Source organism: Dipodomys ordii, unplaced genomic scaffold (assembly GCF_000151885.1).
Source record: "Dipodomys ordii isolate 6190 unplaced genomic scaffold, Dord_2.0 Scaffold100, whole genome shotgun sequence".
NCBI lineage: Eukaryota > Metazoa > Chordata > Mammalia > Rodentia > Heteromyidae > Dipodomys > Dipodomys ordii.
This window is the reverse complement of record NW_012267316.1, coordinates 7,122,337-7,139,391: the sequence shown is the minus strand read 5'-3', so window position 1 is coordinate 7,139,391 and position 17,055 is coordinate 7,122,337. Positions and strand designations below refer to the sequence as shown.

The following is a 17,055-nucleotide window of genomic DNA, read 5'->3' as shown; positions in this document are numbered from 1 at the left end:
ATGTAAGACCCCATCTCAAAAACAGTCAAAGCACAAGGTGCTGGCTAGTGGCAGAGCATCTGCTTAGCAAGCTCAAGGCCCTGAATTCAAACCCCACCGCTGCCAAAAGAAAAACAAGCAAACAAACATAAATAAATAAGATATAGTAAGTCTACTTCTGGTAATCTAACTCTTCAAGTTGAAATGAGGATCTTGAAATGATATTAGCACCCCTGTGTTCCTTGCAGTAATCACAGCCAAGATGTAGAAACAAGCTAAATTCCCACTTATATATGAATTTAAAAAAACACAAAATATACACCTAGCAGCTCTATAAAAGGAGGAATTCTGTACTATGTAGAACATGGATGAACCTTCCGGACATTATACAGTACAATGTCACAGAGAGATGATACATGAATTTACTACTATGCGCTATCTCAACTAGCCAGATTCTTAAAACAAAACCAGGGAATAGTGGCTGCCAGGGCTAGGAGAGAACAGAGAGTTAGTAGTATGTGGGATCACGTAGGCTTCAGAGCAAGTTCAAGTGCAGCCTGGGTTATGTAGTGGGGCCTTCTCAAAAACAAAATAAAAACAAAGAACAAAAAAGAAAACCAACAAGTTTTCTATGACACTCTCGTGCCATAGGAGTGTCTTCCTATCTGGTTAGAAGGAAAGCTAGCTTCTCCCTTAGCCATTTGCTTGGCCACTGTTAATGCTCATTTATATTTCTTGAAACATGAATACATTTTGGTACTTAATCACTACATGCAACACTTTGTGTGCACAGGCTACGTTCTGAATCCTCAGTTGCTTGAACAATAGAGGTTCAAAAAATTAAGGGAGCAGATGCAACTACCCAGCCATCTAGGATGTTAGGCCTGGTTTGCCCCTTCCTCTGTCTGATTGGTGCTCTCACAGAGGTTCAATCCTGAGCCTTTGCCTGTTTCACACATATAAATCATAACCTCACTTGTCTCATGTAAATATAATTGTTTTACCTCATAGTTTTATTAAAATCTTCTCTTCTAATGCCATTATTTTTTTATCAAGGTATAGTAATTTTTCTTTTAAACTATGCAGTATATACTCTACAGTACCATTTCACTTATATTTCGATAGTGGTTCTTATTCTTTTGGGGCTAGGGGTCCTTCAGGAGTATATATTCCTTACTTTTCTCTATATATACACTTTGTGAAGTAATCATGTCCTTTGGATTTTAGACCTTCCTCATGCCCATTTAAAGACTCTCAGCAAAAGATGTCTTGATTTCCATAGCTTAAATGTTTTGGCTCAAAATTACATAAATGTTCCCATGGATTTATTTGGTATGCTTGAAATTTTTTTTTTTTTTTTGGTGCTGGTCCTGAAGCTTGAACTCAGGGCCTAGGTGCTGTCCCTGAACTTCTTTTGCTCAGGGCTAGCACTCTACCACTTGAACCACAGTACCACTTCTGGCTTTTTTTGTAGTTTATTGGAGAAAAGAGTTTCACAGACTTTCCTGCCTGGACTGGTTTCAAACTGTGATCCTTAAGAGTTCAGCCTCCTGAGTAGCTAGGATTACAGACATGAGCCACCAGTGCCTGACAACTTGAAACATTTAAAAAGAAAAAAACTTGTTGCCATAAAAACCTGAGGTAGGAAGGTGGCTCAGTGGTAGAGTGGTTGCTTCGCATGCATAAGGCCCTGTGTTTGATTCCTCAGCACCACATAAGCAGAAAAAGCCAGAAGTGGTGCTATGGCTCAACTAGTAGAGTGCTAGTCTTGAGCTGAAGAGCTGAGGAACAGTGCCCAGGCCCAGAGTTCAGGCCCCACAACCGACAAAAAAAAAAAAAAAAAAAAACCCAAGAAGGATAAATTGATCCAACCTTCACTCACTCTAGAGCTTTGTAAACAGTAGGTACATTTAATTATTTAGTATGTATGGGACTACTTTGTCTACTCTGTCCTGTGCGAGGGACACAACAAGAACAAGATGGACATGGTCCTGCCATTATAGAGATCATACTGTGACAGAGGCATTGGGACAAAGAACACAGTGTAGAATGGCTAAACAGTCCCAGGCTAGAAGCAGGGAGCAATCAGAGGCTGATGTGATAAACACAGCCTGCGTTAGGACAGTGAGTGCTGTACTGGAAGAGAGGAAGACTAGAAAAATGCAGAAAAAGTAAAATCAACAGGACTATGCCATGAGGCAAGAGCAAAAGATGATCTGGAAACAGAATGGGATGATTTGGAGGAGGGTGGATGACTTGATTGCATGCATGTAGCTAGTCATGCTTGGAGAAGGCTCTCTAGTACAGAGTTAGATATATAGATGCATGCTCTGAGAGTTCAGAGATGGCTGAGCTATAAATTGGGAGCTGGAAAGCAACCAGAAACAAAAACTATAGGAGAAGATATATAGTTGTTCTGAGAGCAGAGAGCCCAAGACAGAACCTGAAGAACCAAGGAGACTCTGAAAGAGGGAGAAAACCAAAAGAGCTTCCTAACTGTTCAGGTACCACTCTGAATCTCTTGGGTATCTTTAAGCTTACAAACTGTAGGAAAGCTACAGAAACAAAAACATTTACAAACATCTTATAATATAGTCTTGCCCTAAATCAAAATCAATGGATGCTTAGAGTATACATTAAAAATAATAAGGGAGTAAGTTAAGTATTATCAGATCATAAGGGGTATCCTTATCATCCAACCCCATAATTAGGATGACAGAGATATGAATAAAACTACACATCTATTACCAAATTTGCTCACATGTCAAAGCTTATGAAGTGCTTTGACACTATGTTACTGAATTTTTATAGAAGAACCATAATATAGGTAAGAGGATTGTTCATGTTCAGAGAGGTAGTTTCCTAAAATCTCAGTCAAGATATTGACAGAGCTCTTTCCATTGCACACAAATGCTCTCCTGTAGTTTAACACCAGGTAAGGAATTTGCTGTCCTCTAATTTTGAACATAAACAGGAAGTGTGTGTATGTGAAAGAGTCAGAGACAGACAGAGAGAGAAAGAGAAGAGAGACAGAGGGGGAGAGAGGGAGGTGAGGAATCAAACCAAGAGCCTACACACCTTAATCTACCTTGTTACTTTCATGTGCTGGTTATATAAAACCACCTTTCACACTATGTTGAAAAACCGTATAATTTAGGCTGGGGGGAGGGGGGTTAGGTGTGTGTTGTGGAGGTACCTGAGGGAAGGGATGGTAGGGGAAAAACAAAGGAGGAGGCAACAATGCTTGATAAGAAATGTATTCATTACCTTGCTCATGTACAGTAGTTTCACAATAAAAAACTTATTTTTAAAAAAACAACACCTTTCCCAATGGCAGCTCAAGTGTAAGAAGCAGAGGACTCACCTAATCTACTCCGTCTAATTTCCTCTGGTGAGACAGGCCGCAACTTTCTTTCTGCTTTAATTTCTTCTAATATTCTTTCATGGAGGCTTCGTGGCCGTGGTGGGGTTGGCTTCAGTTTTCTGGCTGAGGCCTTGGGGAAAAAAAAAGAGCATAATGGTGAGAGACTTGAGTATTTGTTTCTAAATAAATTTTAAGGAAATTTATCACATAGTATAATATTATGAATTATATCTCATTGACTGTAAAACCGCCTATAGAAGACTATGTTCAAGTCATTAAGCATCAAGATTTCTACAACATTAAGGATATTTTGGGGTTTCATGTGATTTATTTAGTCATATATATATTCAATAATTGAAGTTCTGCTAAAGTTATAATCACATTTTTGAGTAACTTACCCAGCCTTCTAATAACTACAATTTTCTCCATTCTATGGTTAGGGAAAGAAAGGCTGGGGGAAGCCAGCTAGCTGGCTCAGAGGTGTGGCTGCTAGACTGTGGCACTGGTGTGCATACCAGGTCCACTCGACCCTGTTCTCCGCTCTGCGGCTTCTTGTCCTTCCACAAAGATTTCTACTAGGGATCATTCATTATGCTGGAGATGTATGAAAACTGGGAGATACCATTTCCTGTTATTTTATGTCACAAGCTTAGAAGTTGAGCCAGGGGGAAAAGAAAGAAAATGAAAGGAACATAAACCAACATTCCAACCACATTAGTGTATTCTGATAATCTCTAGGAAGAAACTTGCTAGCAAAGGAGGATATAGTTTCAGCAGAGGTTGACACTAAAAATAATGTCAATGTGACACTACCAAGGAGGGAGAGTAGCACTATAAAGTATTGGAAGGGCAACTCATACCTGAAACTAGCAAGTATTTAGTTAGTTGCTATTCAGCAAGATTCTGCACCTTGACTCAGGTTGTTTATAGAATAAAAACATTCTGGGACATAGCTATGTATCGAACAACTGAAAGAAAGTTTTTGTGTGTGTAACCTAAGAATGTAATTTTCAGTAGAGCATGGTGGCATATGCCTGTAATCCCAGATCTTGAGAGGCTGAAGAAGCAGGATGGTGAGGTCAAGGCCAGCATGGGATACACAGTGAGTTCCAGGCCAACCTCTGCTCTCCAAAAAAAAAAGAATGCACTGTAACTTATAGTTGCATTTCATCATATCATTCTCAGAAAAAAAAAATCTGTGGAAAAAGTAACCATTTAAAAAGCCAAGTTTTGAAACAGTCCCTAGAGGAGAAGAATTCATTAAGCTTTCACCAAAGAAGGGGTGTCAGAAGGTCAGACTACATACTGGATTTAAAGGAGGTCTTGATCTGATAAAGTCAAGGATGATTTCATGAGCACTCTTTTTTAACCGAGGGGGAATGTCACCATTCACCTAAAAGGAGACAAAAAGTAGAAAGCCATGTGACTACAGATCTATCATTTTAGGTTTTCTAGTACTGTTGTTATCTTAAATAGATCACAAGTCAGTGAAGTATGATGCAGCCTACAAGGACACAGTTCAAGTCGACAGAGTAGAAAACAAATGATTGTGTGAATTAGAACCAAGTAGCTATGAAATTAAAGAAAAACCCAAGTCATACTAATTCTATCATATTAGAAAATTACATTTGAGATACATGAAGATTAACAAAAAGTTTCTGAAATCAGAATGTGAACAGAATAAATAGCACTGTGGTTTACTGAGAATTTTATAATTTAAAAACCCTTTCACCTTTTATTTGCATCATTGAGGAAAAGCCTCATATCAAACAGGCCGGGAAGGCCTGGTAACACAACTTACATTCTGTTAAGTAAATTCAAGTACAGAAACAAGACTTGCTCATATTCACAGAACTGCCAAATGAAAGATATATAATCCCAACTTCCCTGTGACCTCTACTCTAATGTCTTCTTTCTAAAGTAGTATGTTAACTATTTTGAGAAATATAAGAAATCCTCAGAAAGATAACAGTTGAAACATACATTCTGAGTCTTCATAAGGCCAGTTGGGATCATTTTGTTCTATTTGTTTTCCAGTCTTGTTTGACCAAAGCAGAGACTGAATTGATATCCCTAGTCTTAGTCTCCCCACAACCCCTGTTCCTTGTATAAGCCTTGAGGAGTCTATCCAACAACTACTAGGCTCCTCCTCCCTGTACCCATCCCTAAGCCTGAATGAGGTAGAGTGACCTCTGTCAAGAGTGATTGCTGCTTGAGCCAAGCCATGCACAGACTTCTGGGTGCCTGGTTAAGAAGGACATTGGCACCAGGTACCGGTGGCTCATGCCTGTAATCCTAGCTACTCAGGAGGCTGAGATCTGAGGATCATAGTTCAAAGCCAGCCTGGGCAGTTAAGTCCATGAGACTCTTATCTTAATAAACCACTCAGAAAACCGGAAATGGCGCTGTGGCTCAAATGGTAGAACACTGGCCTTGAGCTGAGGGACAGTGCCCAGGCCCAGAGTTCAAGCCCCAAGACCGACAAAAAACAAAAACAAAACAAGGACACATTTCCACCTGGTTGGTGAAGATGTACAATTCTGACCACTTCTGTGTGCCTTAGGTTTCTTTTCTTTCAAATGAGAGTGACAGCACTTACCTCAGGGATGCAGTGTATCCTAAATGGGATTTTTTAAAAAAGCATTAGAAATCAAATGTTAAGATGTATGCTTATTCACAGATGCTAACTCTATAGTTCACCAATCACTGCGGACTTGTAGAACATGTGGACTTCAATGACAAAGGTCCCATGCTGAAGCCTGGGACCTTTCCTGACCCAGCTGTTTTCTTTCTTGTTACTGCACATAGATTGAAGATTAACCTTTCTAAGGTGATCCTTGGGCTGTACTTCATGTGTTTTCAGGGCACTTGTCTTCTGAGACACAAGTTCCTCACTTAAATACAGCATTAGAAGTGCTTGGCAGAGACAAATGGGGCCCTCCCTCCTCTGTCCAAAGCACAGATGGCTGTGACAAGGACAGAGCCAGAAGATCACATCAGCCATACTCCAGGAGAAGGTGCAGGGCTCTGCCAGACATGAGGCAGCACTTCCCTCATTTCTTATGGAAACAGTCTACTTGGAGATGGCACAGGTGGCTAGGTCAGGCAGTATGTGAGGTGTCAGTGCAGAGAAGCAGTCAGATTCAGGATACATGTTTTGGTTGTTGTTCTAGTATTTTGTCTTGAACTCAGACTTTGCTCTCACTTTTTTTTTTTCTCAAGGCTGGCACTCGACTGCCACATGTCCACTTCTTACTTTTTGGTGGTAAATTTAGAGATAAGAATCTCTCAAATTTGTGTGAATCCTCAGATTTCAGCCTCCTGAGTAGCTAGGATCATAGGCGTGAGCCACCAGTACCCAGCTAGATTCAGCATACATTTTAATGACAGAATTTCAGGATTCACTGATGAGGTGGATGTTCCACTTTCCAGAACTTACTAAGGACTTCATTGTGGCTATCCACAAAATTTTATGTGCTAGGAAACAGAAAATAGGTTGCTTAAATAGACTCTGGTATGATAGTCATAGTTAGAAAAGGTGGTTACTTAGAAATGATATTGTTCTTAGTCATTAGGGGAAAAATCCCCACATTGAGATTCCATCTCATCCCAGAATGGAATGGCTATCATCAAGAAAACAAACAACAAATGCTGGGGAGGATAGGTAGGGGGTGGGTGGGGAAAGAAATCTTCATACAATGTGGATAGGAATATATATCAGCATAGTCACTATGAAAATCAGTATGGCGGTTCCTCAAAAAAATAAAAATAGAACTACCATATGATCCTGCTCTACCACTCCTGGGAATATACAGACTCAAATCTGAATCAACATACAATAGAGGCACCTCACACCCATGTTTATTGAAGCATGTTCACAACAGCTAAATTATGGAACCAGTCTACGGTGTCCAACAACAATGTGGTACATTTACATAATGGAGTTTTACTTAACTCTGAAGAATAAAATTATGTCATTTTCAGGAAAATGGGTGGAATTCGTGATCATCATGTTAATAAGCAAAATAAGTCAAACTTACAGTGCAAAAAAAGAAAGAAAACACTAATAGTGCATGTTTAAAAATCATAAAAAGTAGAAGGGGACAATGTGGGAAGAGGAAAGGGACTGGTGGTGAAGGACAGAGAGGATTAACAGGACAGGTGAACGTGGTCAAAGTAGATTATATATGAAAATGACATGATGAAACTCATTACTTTGTAAATGTTTGTGGAGAAAATGATGCCAAGCAATGATAATGCTGCATATAATGATGTGGGAAAAATATTGACAATATGTTAAACAAAAACAACTGGATACAAAGCTAGCCCATTTTGTTCTAACCCAATGCACAGAGCAAAAAAACTGAGGATTATAAACCAACATGTTGGTGAGATTACATATTTGAAACTTTTTTCTTTGAGTTTTGTATTTTCCAGATTTTCTACAATGATTATTATTTTCATAGGAAAAAAAATCACCGGGAAGACCATTTTCTGCAAGTAATATTACAGAAGGACCATGAGCATATTAATTTTCTTTGTTTCTTACCATCACTTTCCGCAAGGTGTATCTTTTGCACCGAATGTCATCCATTAGCATTTCATAGGGTGTGAGCTGGTATTCAATGGGCAGTGGGTTGTACTGCCGCTGTTGGACCTTCTTCAGCTTTACTCCATTTCGCAAATCTCTCATCACCTGCACCCAGAATCGGGCCTAAAAAGACCAAGGGTGAAGAGATAGCAGTAAGTAAATTCATTCATTTCTTCTGAACAGCTATAGTCATCAAAATAAAGAGCATGAATGAGTAAGACAAACAAAAACTTCTTTAAAAATTACATTAGGATGGGAAAAGATAGTTAGAAAGTCAAGAATCCATGGGGTCTAAAAGCTGAAGGGAAAAAAAAAAAGCTGAAGGGTCTGGGTTTAAAGCCCATCTCCAACACTGTGTCTGGTTGCATTAAGACACATCTCCCTGTGCTTCTGCCTTGCTTTGTGATTGGACTTGCAACAGGGTCTATTTCTCACAGCCTGACTTTGGGTTTGGCTATATAATTTGCTTGGACACTGGAACAGGAGTGGGCATGATGAGATCAAATTTTAAAAGGACATGGATGTCAGGCTTGTCTGTCATGTTTCTTTCTGCCGGGAGAACATCAAGCTTGGATTGGCCTTGCTTCCAGGGCAAGACTGCCATACCTGTGGAGTTAAATGACTCCAACTGCTCACAGACCTGTGATCTAGGTTTACCTAGCGCTGTCTCTGTGACTGCCTAGTGGGTAGTTTCACAGCATCACTGTGACCACAGCTGCCTGATATAATTACCTACTTGCTTTTTGACTAGCCCTAGTTTCCTCATCAATAAAAGAAAACGGTACTTCATAACTAATCAGGAAGATCATAGTTGGATCAATACATAAGGAAAGGCTCAAATGATAATTCTTGTTATCTTTATATATATCGTTTAATCATAGTTTTTTATTTATAAATAACAAGTTGCCTAATTAACCTTCGAGAATCCTAAGAATAAAATGAGACTTATATGAAAGTACTTGATATAACAATGCTTTTGTTTGATTGATAGAGAATAAAAAAGAAAATAGCTTTGAAAAGTGAGTGGAATTTTCTGAATATTATAGCCTATTACTACTTCTTCACCAGAAAAATGATCATTCTTAATGTCTTAATGTAAGTACAGTATGTTTATCTAGAGAAAAAAAGTGCTTGATGTAACATATGACAAGTATGTATACTCTTGTTTTATCCCTTTTGTTCTCCTGACTAGTAACATTAGTTCATCATTCTTTCTGTCTGTGAAAAGTCAGTCGATACAATATTTGATTAAAATGCTGTAGCTCATCCAAATTAATGATCTCAATACCTACCTAAATGTATTCTTATAAAATCAATTTCTTAAGAATTGTCTACATTGAATGAGGTAGAGGCATAGCTCAGTGGTAGAGCAATGTAAGTGTGTACTATGGTTGAACTCAAGGCCTATTATAGTGAGTGTTCTACCATTTGACTCATACTGCAAGACCTTTGCCTTTAGTTATTTTTTTTTTCAGATAGGGGCCTATGTTTTACCAGGCCTTGAACCCTGATTCTCCTACCTATGCCTCCCATGTAACCGGGCTTACAGGCATCCACCACTATGCCCATCTTATTTGTTGAGGTAGGATCTAACATTTTCTAACCAGGTTAGCTTTGAACCACAACCTTCCTAATCCTCACCTCCTGAATAGCTGGCATAACAAGTGTGAGCCACTGTTCCCAGCCTAAGATATTAATAGGTTAATTAGAAATATCATGCCAGGTGCTGGTGGCTCATGCCTATAATCCTAGCTACTCAGGAGGCTGACATCTGAGGATCATGGTTCAAAGCCAGCCTGGGCAGGAAAATCCTTAGGACTCATAAAATAAACCACTCAGAAAACCAGATGTGGCTCTGTGGTTCAAAGTGGTACCAGTGCTAGCCTTGAGCTGAAGAGCTGAGGGACAGCACCCAGGCCCAGAGTTCAAGCCACATGACTGAAAAAACAAAACAAAACAAGAAATATCAATATATATTTGTATGCTAGTACTAAAGCTTGAACTCAGGGCCTGGGTGCTATTCTTTAGCTTTATTGCTCAAGGCTGGCACTCTTGTCATTTGAGCCATAGCTCCACCTCTGGCTTTCTGTTGGTTAATGGGAGATAAGAGTTTCATGGAGTTTCCTACCCAAGTTAGCTTCAAACCATGATCCTCAGATCTCAGCCTCCTGAGTAGTGAGAATTACAGGTGTGAGCCACCTTTATATGTATACATATAAATCTATCTATCTATCTATCTATCTATCTATCTATCTATCTATCTATCTATCTATCTATCTATCTATCTATCGTCAGTACTGAGGTTTAAACTCGGAACTCTGGTCTTGCTGGGCAAGTGTTCTACCATTGAACCATATTGTCTAGCCCTGACAACTGGTTTTGTAAGAGCATTACGGTACCCTGACATGAAGCAGGTGAAGAAGTATACAACCCTTACCCAATCGGCATGCTGTAGTTCCTCCAAGTCTGTGCCACATTCATCACTCTTTTCCATTTCTTGAATCTTTTTAAGATTCTGCCAGTTAAAACAGAAAGAAAATAGCCATGAAAATTCCATTAAGTTATATCCAAATTAAAACTCCTCAAAGACAGGCTCAGATAAAATACACACAGAAGTAGCATCAATGAAAAGATAATACAGAATGCATTCTTCCTCCAAGTCTAAAATCCATTAAAATGGTTTCATTTTGTTGGGTGCGGGTGATGGGGAGATGGTCCACTGTCTTCTTGTGAAGCATCTAATCACAGCATTAACTCAGCTTCTAACACTACAGGAGCTGAAGATTGTTTCTTCTCCCTCAACTTGAAACACACTCAATCTGATACTGTTATGGATATTTTTGTTGCACCTTTTTTAAACTTAAGGTGTCTTTATCTCCCTTACATCAACCACATCTGTCCTGGACTTTCTCCTCATCCCATAGTCACTCTCTACTTCCCTTCCTGCAGATATCAGGACCAGAGAACTATCCAGTTCCTCAAAGAACTCTCCTTTATAACCTTCTATTACAAAATTTCCTCACCTCCCCACAGCCACTATCATGGAAACTGCACACTGACTTGGGGCCTCCCTCAAGGCTTCATGAGGCCAAATTCCATCTTCTGAAGCTAGTGCAAGCTTTGGCAAGTTCTGGCCCTTGATATATACATATATATGCATATATGTATGTATATATATTTATATGCATATTTAAAAATTTCAATGGATTAATGCATTTTAAATTGCATCAACCCAACAATTGCAACTTTAGCAAAATCTTGATGGATAAAGCATGTATTCACATACTAAATATATTTTATTGTACATCACTCCTGCTAATATAAATTCAACCCCAATATATTTCACTTTTTGCTGAGCTGTTTCCAGCCTGCTTGCCTTTAGTTTAAATGTACTATATGAAACCTAACTTGCTTATGAGAATATAAATGAAACATTTCTAAACCATTTATTTTTAGCTTCCAAATGTTATCAGCCATCTGCAAAAATGAGTACAACACCACCTACTTTTTTCTATGCAATCATATAGTGTTTCTATAAAAAATAAAATGACATTATTCTGGCCATTTAAAGAACATGCTGTGTAAATAATGCAGCATTTCTTCTATCCATAAGAAAAAAAAACAAGGAAAAAGTTTCTGGTTATTTCAGGATGTATTTTCATAATTATTTTGAAAGGAGAAGTCAACACTGGAACATGGTAAATTATACAGGATTTTAGACATTCACACATAGTGAGACCAAAGAAGGAAATTCTCAGGAGAGGAACACAAAGGTACAATGCCTAGATACATCTGATCATATAAAATAATATTTATCAAAATGAACTCCAGGAAATGGAAACAAGAGGTTTTTCCTTTGTTGCTGTTTTTTACTTTTTAAAAAAATGTTTTATTTTATTGTAAGGGTAATGTCAGAGGGATCACAGTTACGTAACTAAGGTAAGGAGTACATTTCTTGTCAAACCTTGTTACCTCCTCCCTTGTTTTTTCCCACTTTCCCTCTCCCCTTACTCCCCTTCCCCCAAGTTATAAAGTTCATTTCCAACATAATGTCTTGTAAGTATTGCTGTTGCATTGATTCACCCTTTGTCCTCTGCCTCATCATTTTGTTTTGTGTGAGCGTGTGCATGCATGCGTATATGTGTGCGTGCGTGCGTGCGTGCATGCGTGTGTGTGTGTGTGTGTGTGTGTGTGTGTGTGTGAGTCCTGGGGCTTGAACTCAGGGCCTGGGTACTGTCCCTGAGCCTCTCTGTGCTGAAGACTAGTGCTCTGCCACTTAAGCCACAGCACTACTTCTGGCTTTTTCTGTTTATGTGGTACTAAGGAATCAAACCCAAGGCTTCATGCATACAAGGCAAGCACTTTACCATTAAGCCACTTTCCCACCCCGTCTCACCATTTTGTTATTCCTTTTCTCTTCCCCAAATCAGATAAACATATATACAAGACATAGGGTACAAAAATAAAAAACAGTGACAACAGGGGATAAACCAAAGGGGAAAAAATGAAAGAAAAAAGAAATAACTTCACACAGTGCCTTAAAAAACAAAAACAAAGAAAAAAACACTCTTCTTTCCAAATCTTGGAGTTCGTTTCAATTAGCATCATTTTATATGATCATATGTACATAGTTATTGAGCTATTCTGATTCTTTGTGTATCTGTCTTTGGGAGGATAAGGGAGGCATAGAAATGGAGGGACAAAGGATGAACAAATGCAGCAGTAGACACTATGTTGAAAATGAACTATACGACTTGTGGGTAGGGACCTGAGGAAAAACCAGGAGAGAGTGAGGGAAGGGGTGATGTTGTCCAAAAAGAAATGGGACTCATTACATCACATTGCTGTAATCTCTCTGTATATAACTTTAAGAATAACAGTTAAAACATTAAAAAAAAGTCATTTCTCTTTGAGATGATGTGGTAAGATATTTGCCCTCTCTCTGTCATATGAAGACTGATCCCATGGTAAGCACTCAATAACTCACAAACCAAAAGATAATGCAACGTAGGAGGCGGGGACAGGAGGATGTCAAAGTTGAGGCCAGGCTGGGCCACACAGTAAGATCCTGTCTCAAAATAAACTGAAAACAACCTGAAAAACAATCTGAAAGCAACCTTAATCTCTGTAAGCCTATGTTGTAATATACTAAAAGAAGAAGAAAAAAAATACCTCTAATGGTCTTCAGAATGAGACCAAGTTTTAGGATGAGAAGAGAAGGAAAAACAAAGGAAACAGATACAGCAGATGATGGGAGAAATCTGGCCAGAAAGATTATAACATGCCTCTCCATTCTGTCTGTTCCAGTTTCTTCCCCATTTGGTCCATTTCTCACTCTTCTTCCTTATGGCTCTCAAACTGAGAGCCATGGCCAACCAGCGCAAAGATATGTCAAGGAGCATTTAAAACAATAGGTACACATTGCATGTTTCTTAGAGTCAGTTTAAAGACAAAGCAGTGGAGCTGGGTACCTATGGCTCACAGCTGCAATCCTCACTGTTCAAATGGCTGGGATCTGAGGATCATGGGTCAAAACCAGCCTGGTCAGGAAAAGTATCTGTAACTCTTATTTCCAATTAACTACTCAAAAGCTGGAAGTGGAGCTGTAGCTTAACTGGTAGAGTGGCAGCCTTGATGCCTAGGGACAGCATCTAGGTGCTGAGTTCAAGCCGCCTCAGTACTGGAGTGTGCACGCACACACACACACACACCAATGCACGTGCACACACACACACACAGCAACACACACACACACACAGCAACACACACACACACAGCAACACACACACACACACAGCAACACACACACACACACACAGCAACACACACACACACACACACACACAGCAACAGAAGCCTTAGTGGCCTGCACTAGCTGCCGGAGAGGTCTGCCAAATGGTCACTGCTTGATCTTTTAGCTCCCTCAGCAAAGAGCTGTAAGCCAGGGTTGTAGCCCTCCTACAGGCCTCAGTCACTTCAAGTCAGAGCCCCTTGCTTCATTTTAGGATTTCTCTGGTCCTCCGCTTCTCCTCAATCCTGCTTCCTGGGCCCCATGGTGCTACTGATAGCATTCTTCCATACTCCTAAGTTTTTTCTGCTTCCTGGGGTAACTCAATTCACACCATGAGGAATTCTAAAAAACATTGTTTTTTGTTTTGTTTTTTAAGTTAAAAAAGTTTTTTAAGAACATCCCTTTTAAAAAAACAAATATAGAGATAGGTTAGTAAAAATCAACATGACTTTTAAGAGGTAAAAGTCACAAGTTCCAAGGCATCTTGGTTTACATTGGACTTCATATCCCTCACAGGGTCAGTATAAAAGTCCTCCCTTCTCCTCCCTTTGATACAGATTATTCAAACCAAGTGCTGGTGACTCACACCTGTAATTCTCACTACTTAGGAAGCTGAGATCTGAAGATCTCAGTTCAAAGCTAGCCCAGACAGAAAAGTCCGAGAGACTCTTTAGCTCCAATGAACCACCAAGAAGCCAGAAGTGGAGGCATGTGGTAGAGTGCTAACCTTGAATGGAAAAAGCCATAGGACAGTGGCCAAGCCCCAAGTTCAAGCCCAGTAGTGACGAAAAAAAAAAGAGAGACCCTCATTCTTTTGAGATACATCTCATGCAGTTTGAGTAGAGTTAACATGCAGGATTTCCAACTCACAAGAGTAAGACCAGCCAGGGTAGTCCATCTCTCCAGTCCCTGTGATGCACTATGATTGGTTCCCAAATTGGTTATTTCCAAACTTCCATGACCTGTTCGCCTTTCTGCTAGAGTTGCTGAACTGAGAGGTCAAAGATTAGGGCTGTGGACTGCAGTAGGAACCTGTCTGTCTTGGGAAGTGGGTAGGAGAGCCTGTTCTAATTACAGCTGAGTCTACAGCTTGATGTCCCCACAGACTTCCCAATTATGTGAACCAATAAATTCTCCTTCCCTCCCCATGCTAATGGAAGTCAGAATTACAGCTAAAAGTCAGAATTTAGTATATTGCCCAAGCCTAGCACTATGAGTTTATGCTTCCATGTCACATAGTCCTTTGGTGGAATCACAGGAGAAGCAGCAACAAGATACATTCAATTCAAGCTTGCTGAAGTGGGAGAGAGAGAAGGAAGGGGTGATGTACTCATTACCAGACTTATAAAACAGCCCTTCTATAATCACCTTTATAACAACAATAAAAAAAAAGAAAATATAACAGCAATGAAAAAAACCACTGCTTCATGGACCCTAATCCTTTCACCTTCATTTCTACTGTTATCTGACACATCCCTTATTAAAGGACTTTATGGTCACTAGCTTTTTGCGCTGGGATCAAAGCCCTAACTTCCTGCTACTAAGACAACTGTTCGATTTTTCATAATACGGAAAAAACTTAAATAAATGATCCAAAATATCATGAATCTTTATTTTTCTGAACAAAGGAACACATTGTAGATCAGACACTCCACAGTTGTATGATTTAGGGAATGCTCTAATTTACTCATCTATAAAATGTGGATGACAGGGGCTGGGAAGGTGGCTCAGTGGTAGAGCGCTTGCCTTGCATGCATGAGGCCCTGGGTGGATTCTCAGCACCACATAAGCACAAAATGCCATTAGTGGTGCTGTGGCTCAAGTGGTAGAGCTCTAGCCTTGAGCTTAGAAAGAAAAAAATGTGGATGACAACAGACATCTTTTGTTCTTACTAACATTACATAAAATAGTACAGAGGAAACAAAGCAACCGAGTTCATGTTAAGCATTTAGTAGATAATAGGTATTATAAGACAATGAACATTTATTAGGATTTGATTGTGAACATTTACTTCACCAATGAAACATTTTGTTTTTAATGAATTTGTTTTACTGAATACCTACAATTTCTTATAAAAAATGAAGCAGGTGACTAATAACTTCACTTTCTACTGAGCAGAAAAGACAAGTTTTTTAACCTAAATTAAAGATTGTTCTTGTTTTAGAGACATGGTTCTGTCAATTATATCAAGTCTGTTTTAGCTTCTGAATGAAATTTTGACTTTCACTTGCACATATGCAGTTACAGACACCAACCTGTGCTTGGAATCTGCCGAGAAACTCTAATTGGGACCCACATGGCAATTAACCACACTTTTCACATAGCCATTTTCAAGCCAGCAATTAGAATTATCTCATGCTAACATTTCCAGTTCCTGGCATCTTTAAAAACAAGAAATATCTACTCTGGGAACCACAAGGACCATATGTCAAATATCCAGAGAGTAATTTTCACCCACTTATGTAGGTTCAATGTCAGCATCTATATAAGCCCCTGTTTTGATTAAATTTCCCTGGCATTTAAAGATCAGCACTTTTCTCCATATTGTTAACCATTTAAAGCTGTCCTTTCCTCTATGCCTGGATATCTTCAGTGGTGACAAGAACAGACAAAGAGCTGATAAGGAGATTTAATTGTTATTGGTAAATTGAGCATGCTGCATATAACACCAACATCCACAACAAAACAGCAACTCAAAAGGAAAAAAGTAAAGAGCAACAAGAATCCTGAAGATTAAAAATGATGATGATCTAATCAAAATGAACAACTGGCAGTCATGCACATAGACATCTGGTGGTAGATTCCTTCCATCAGAAGGTGATATGTTCAACCACCTGGAGGGACATAGCCCATTTTAAATCTAGAGAGAAATGCTCAAGCAACTTAAAATGCCACAGTTGCATTGCTGAAGGTGTTGGAAATGGACATGAAGGAGGGGGGAGGCAAGGACTCTAAGAAGCTGATGAAAAAATACACTTAATGTGAGTGAGATGGACATCCATGGCTCCATCTTGTTGAATCTATTCAGACAAGCCTGTCACAATGAGGTATCTAAGTTCATGTGTAACCTGCACTACAAGACAGCTGGATTTGACTGGATTTGGTTTGGTAAGAGATGGTGACATAACCCTGGGTACTGGTGGCTCATGCCTGTAATCCTAGCTGCTCAGGAGGCAGAGATGTGAGGATTACAGTTGGAAGCCAGCCCAAGTAGAAAAATACAAGAGACTTGGCTGGGAAGGTGGCTCAGTGGTAGAGCACTTGCCTTGCATGCCTGAGGCCCTGGGTTCGATTCCCCAGCACCACATAAGCAAAAAGAAAAAAGCCGGA

At 39.4% G+C, this 17,055-nt stretch overlaps 1 protein-coding gene across 2 annotated transcripts in view; it reads right to left on the bottom strand.

The window, feature by feature from the left end:
- Positions 1 to 17,055, bottom strand: part of Spire1 (spire-type actin nucleation factor 1) — a 131,582-nt gene that overhangs the window by 37,092 nt on the left and 77,435 nt on the right. For both annotated transcript variants that reach the window (XM_013027186.1, XM_013027187.1), the window contains exons 4-7: positions 10,372 to 10,449; positions 7,893 to 8,057; positions 4,650 to 4,736; positions 3,344 to 3,473 (exon numbers count right to left, since the gene is read on the bottom strand). In XM_013027186.1, the coding sequence (XP_012882640.1) occupies positions 3,344 to 3,473; positions 4,650 to 4,736; positions 7,893 to 8,057; positions 10,372 to 10,449 (460 nt within the window). The remainder of the gene's footprint in view (positions 1 to 3,343; positions 3,474 to 4,649; positions 4,737 to 7,892; positions 8,058 to 10,371; positions 10,450 to 17,055) is intronic.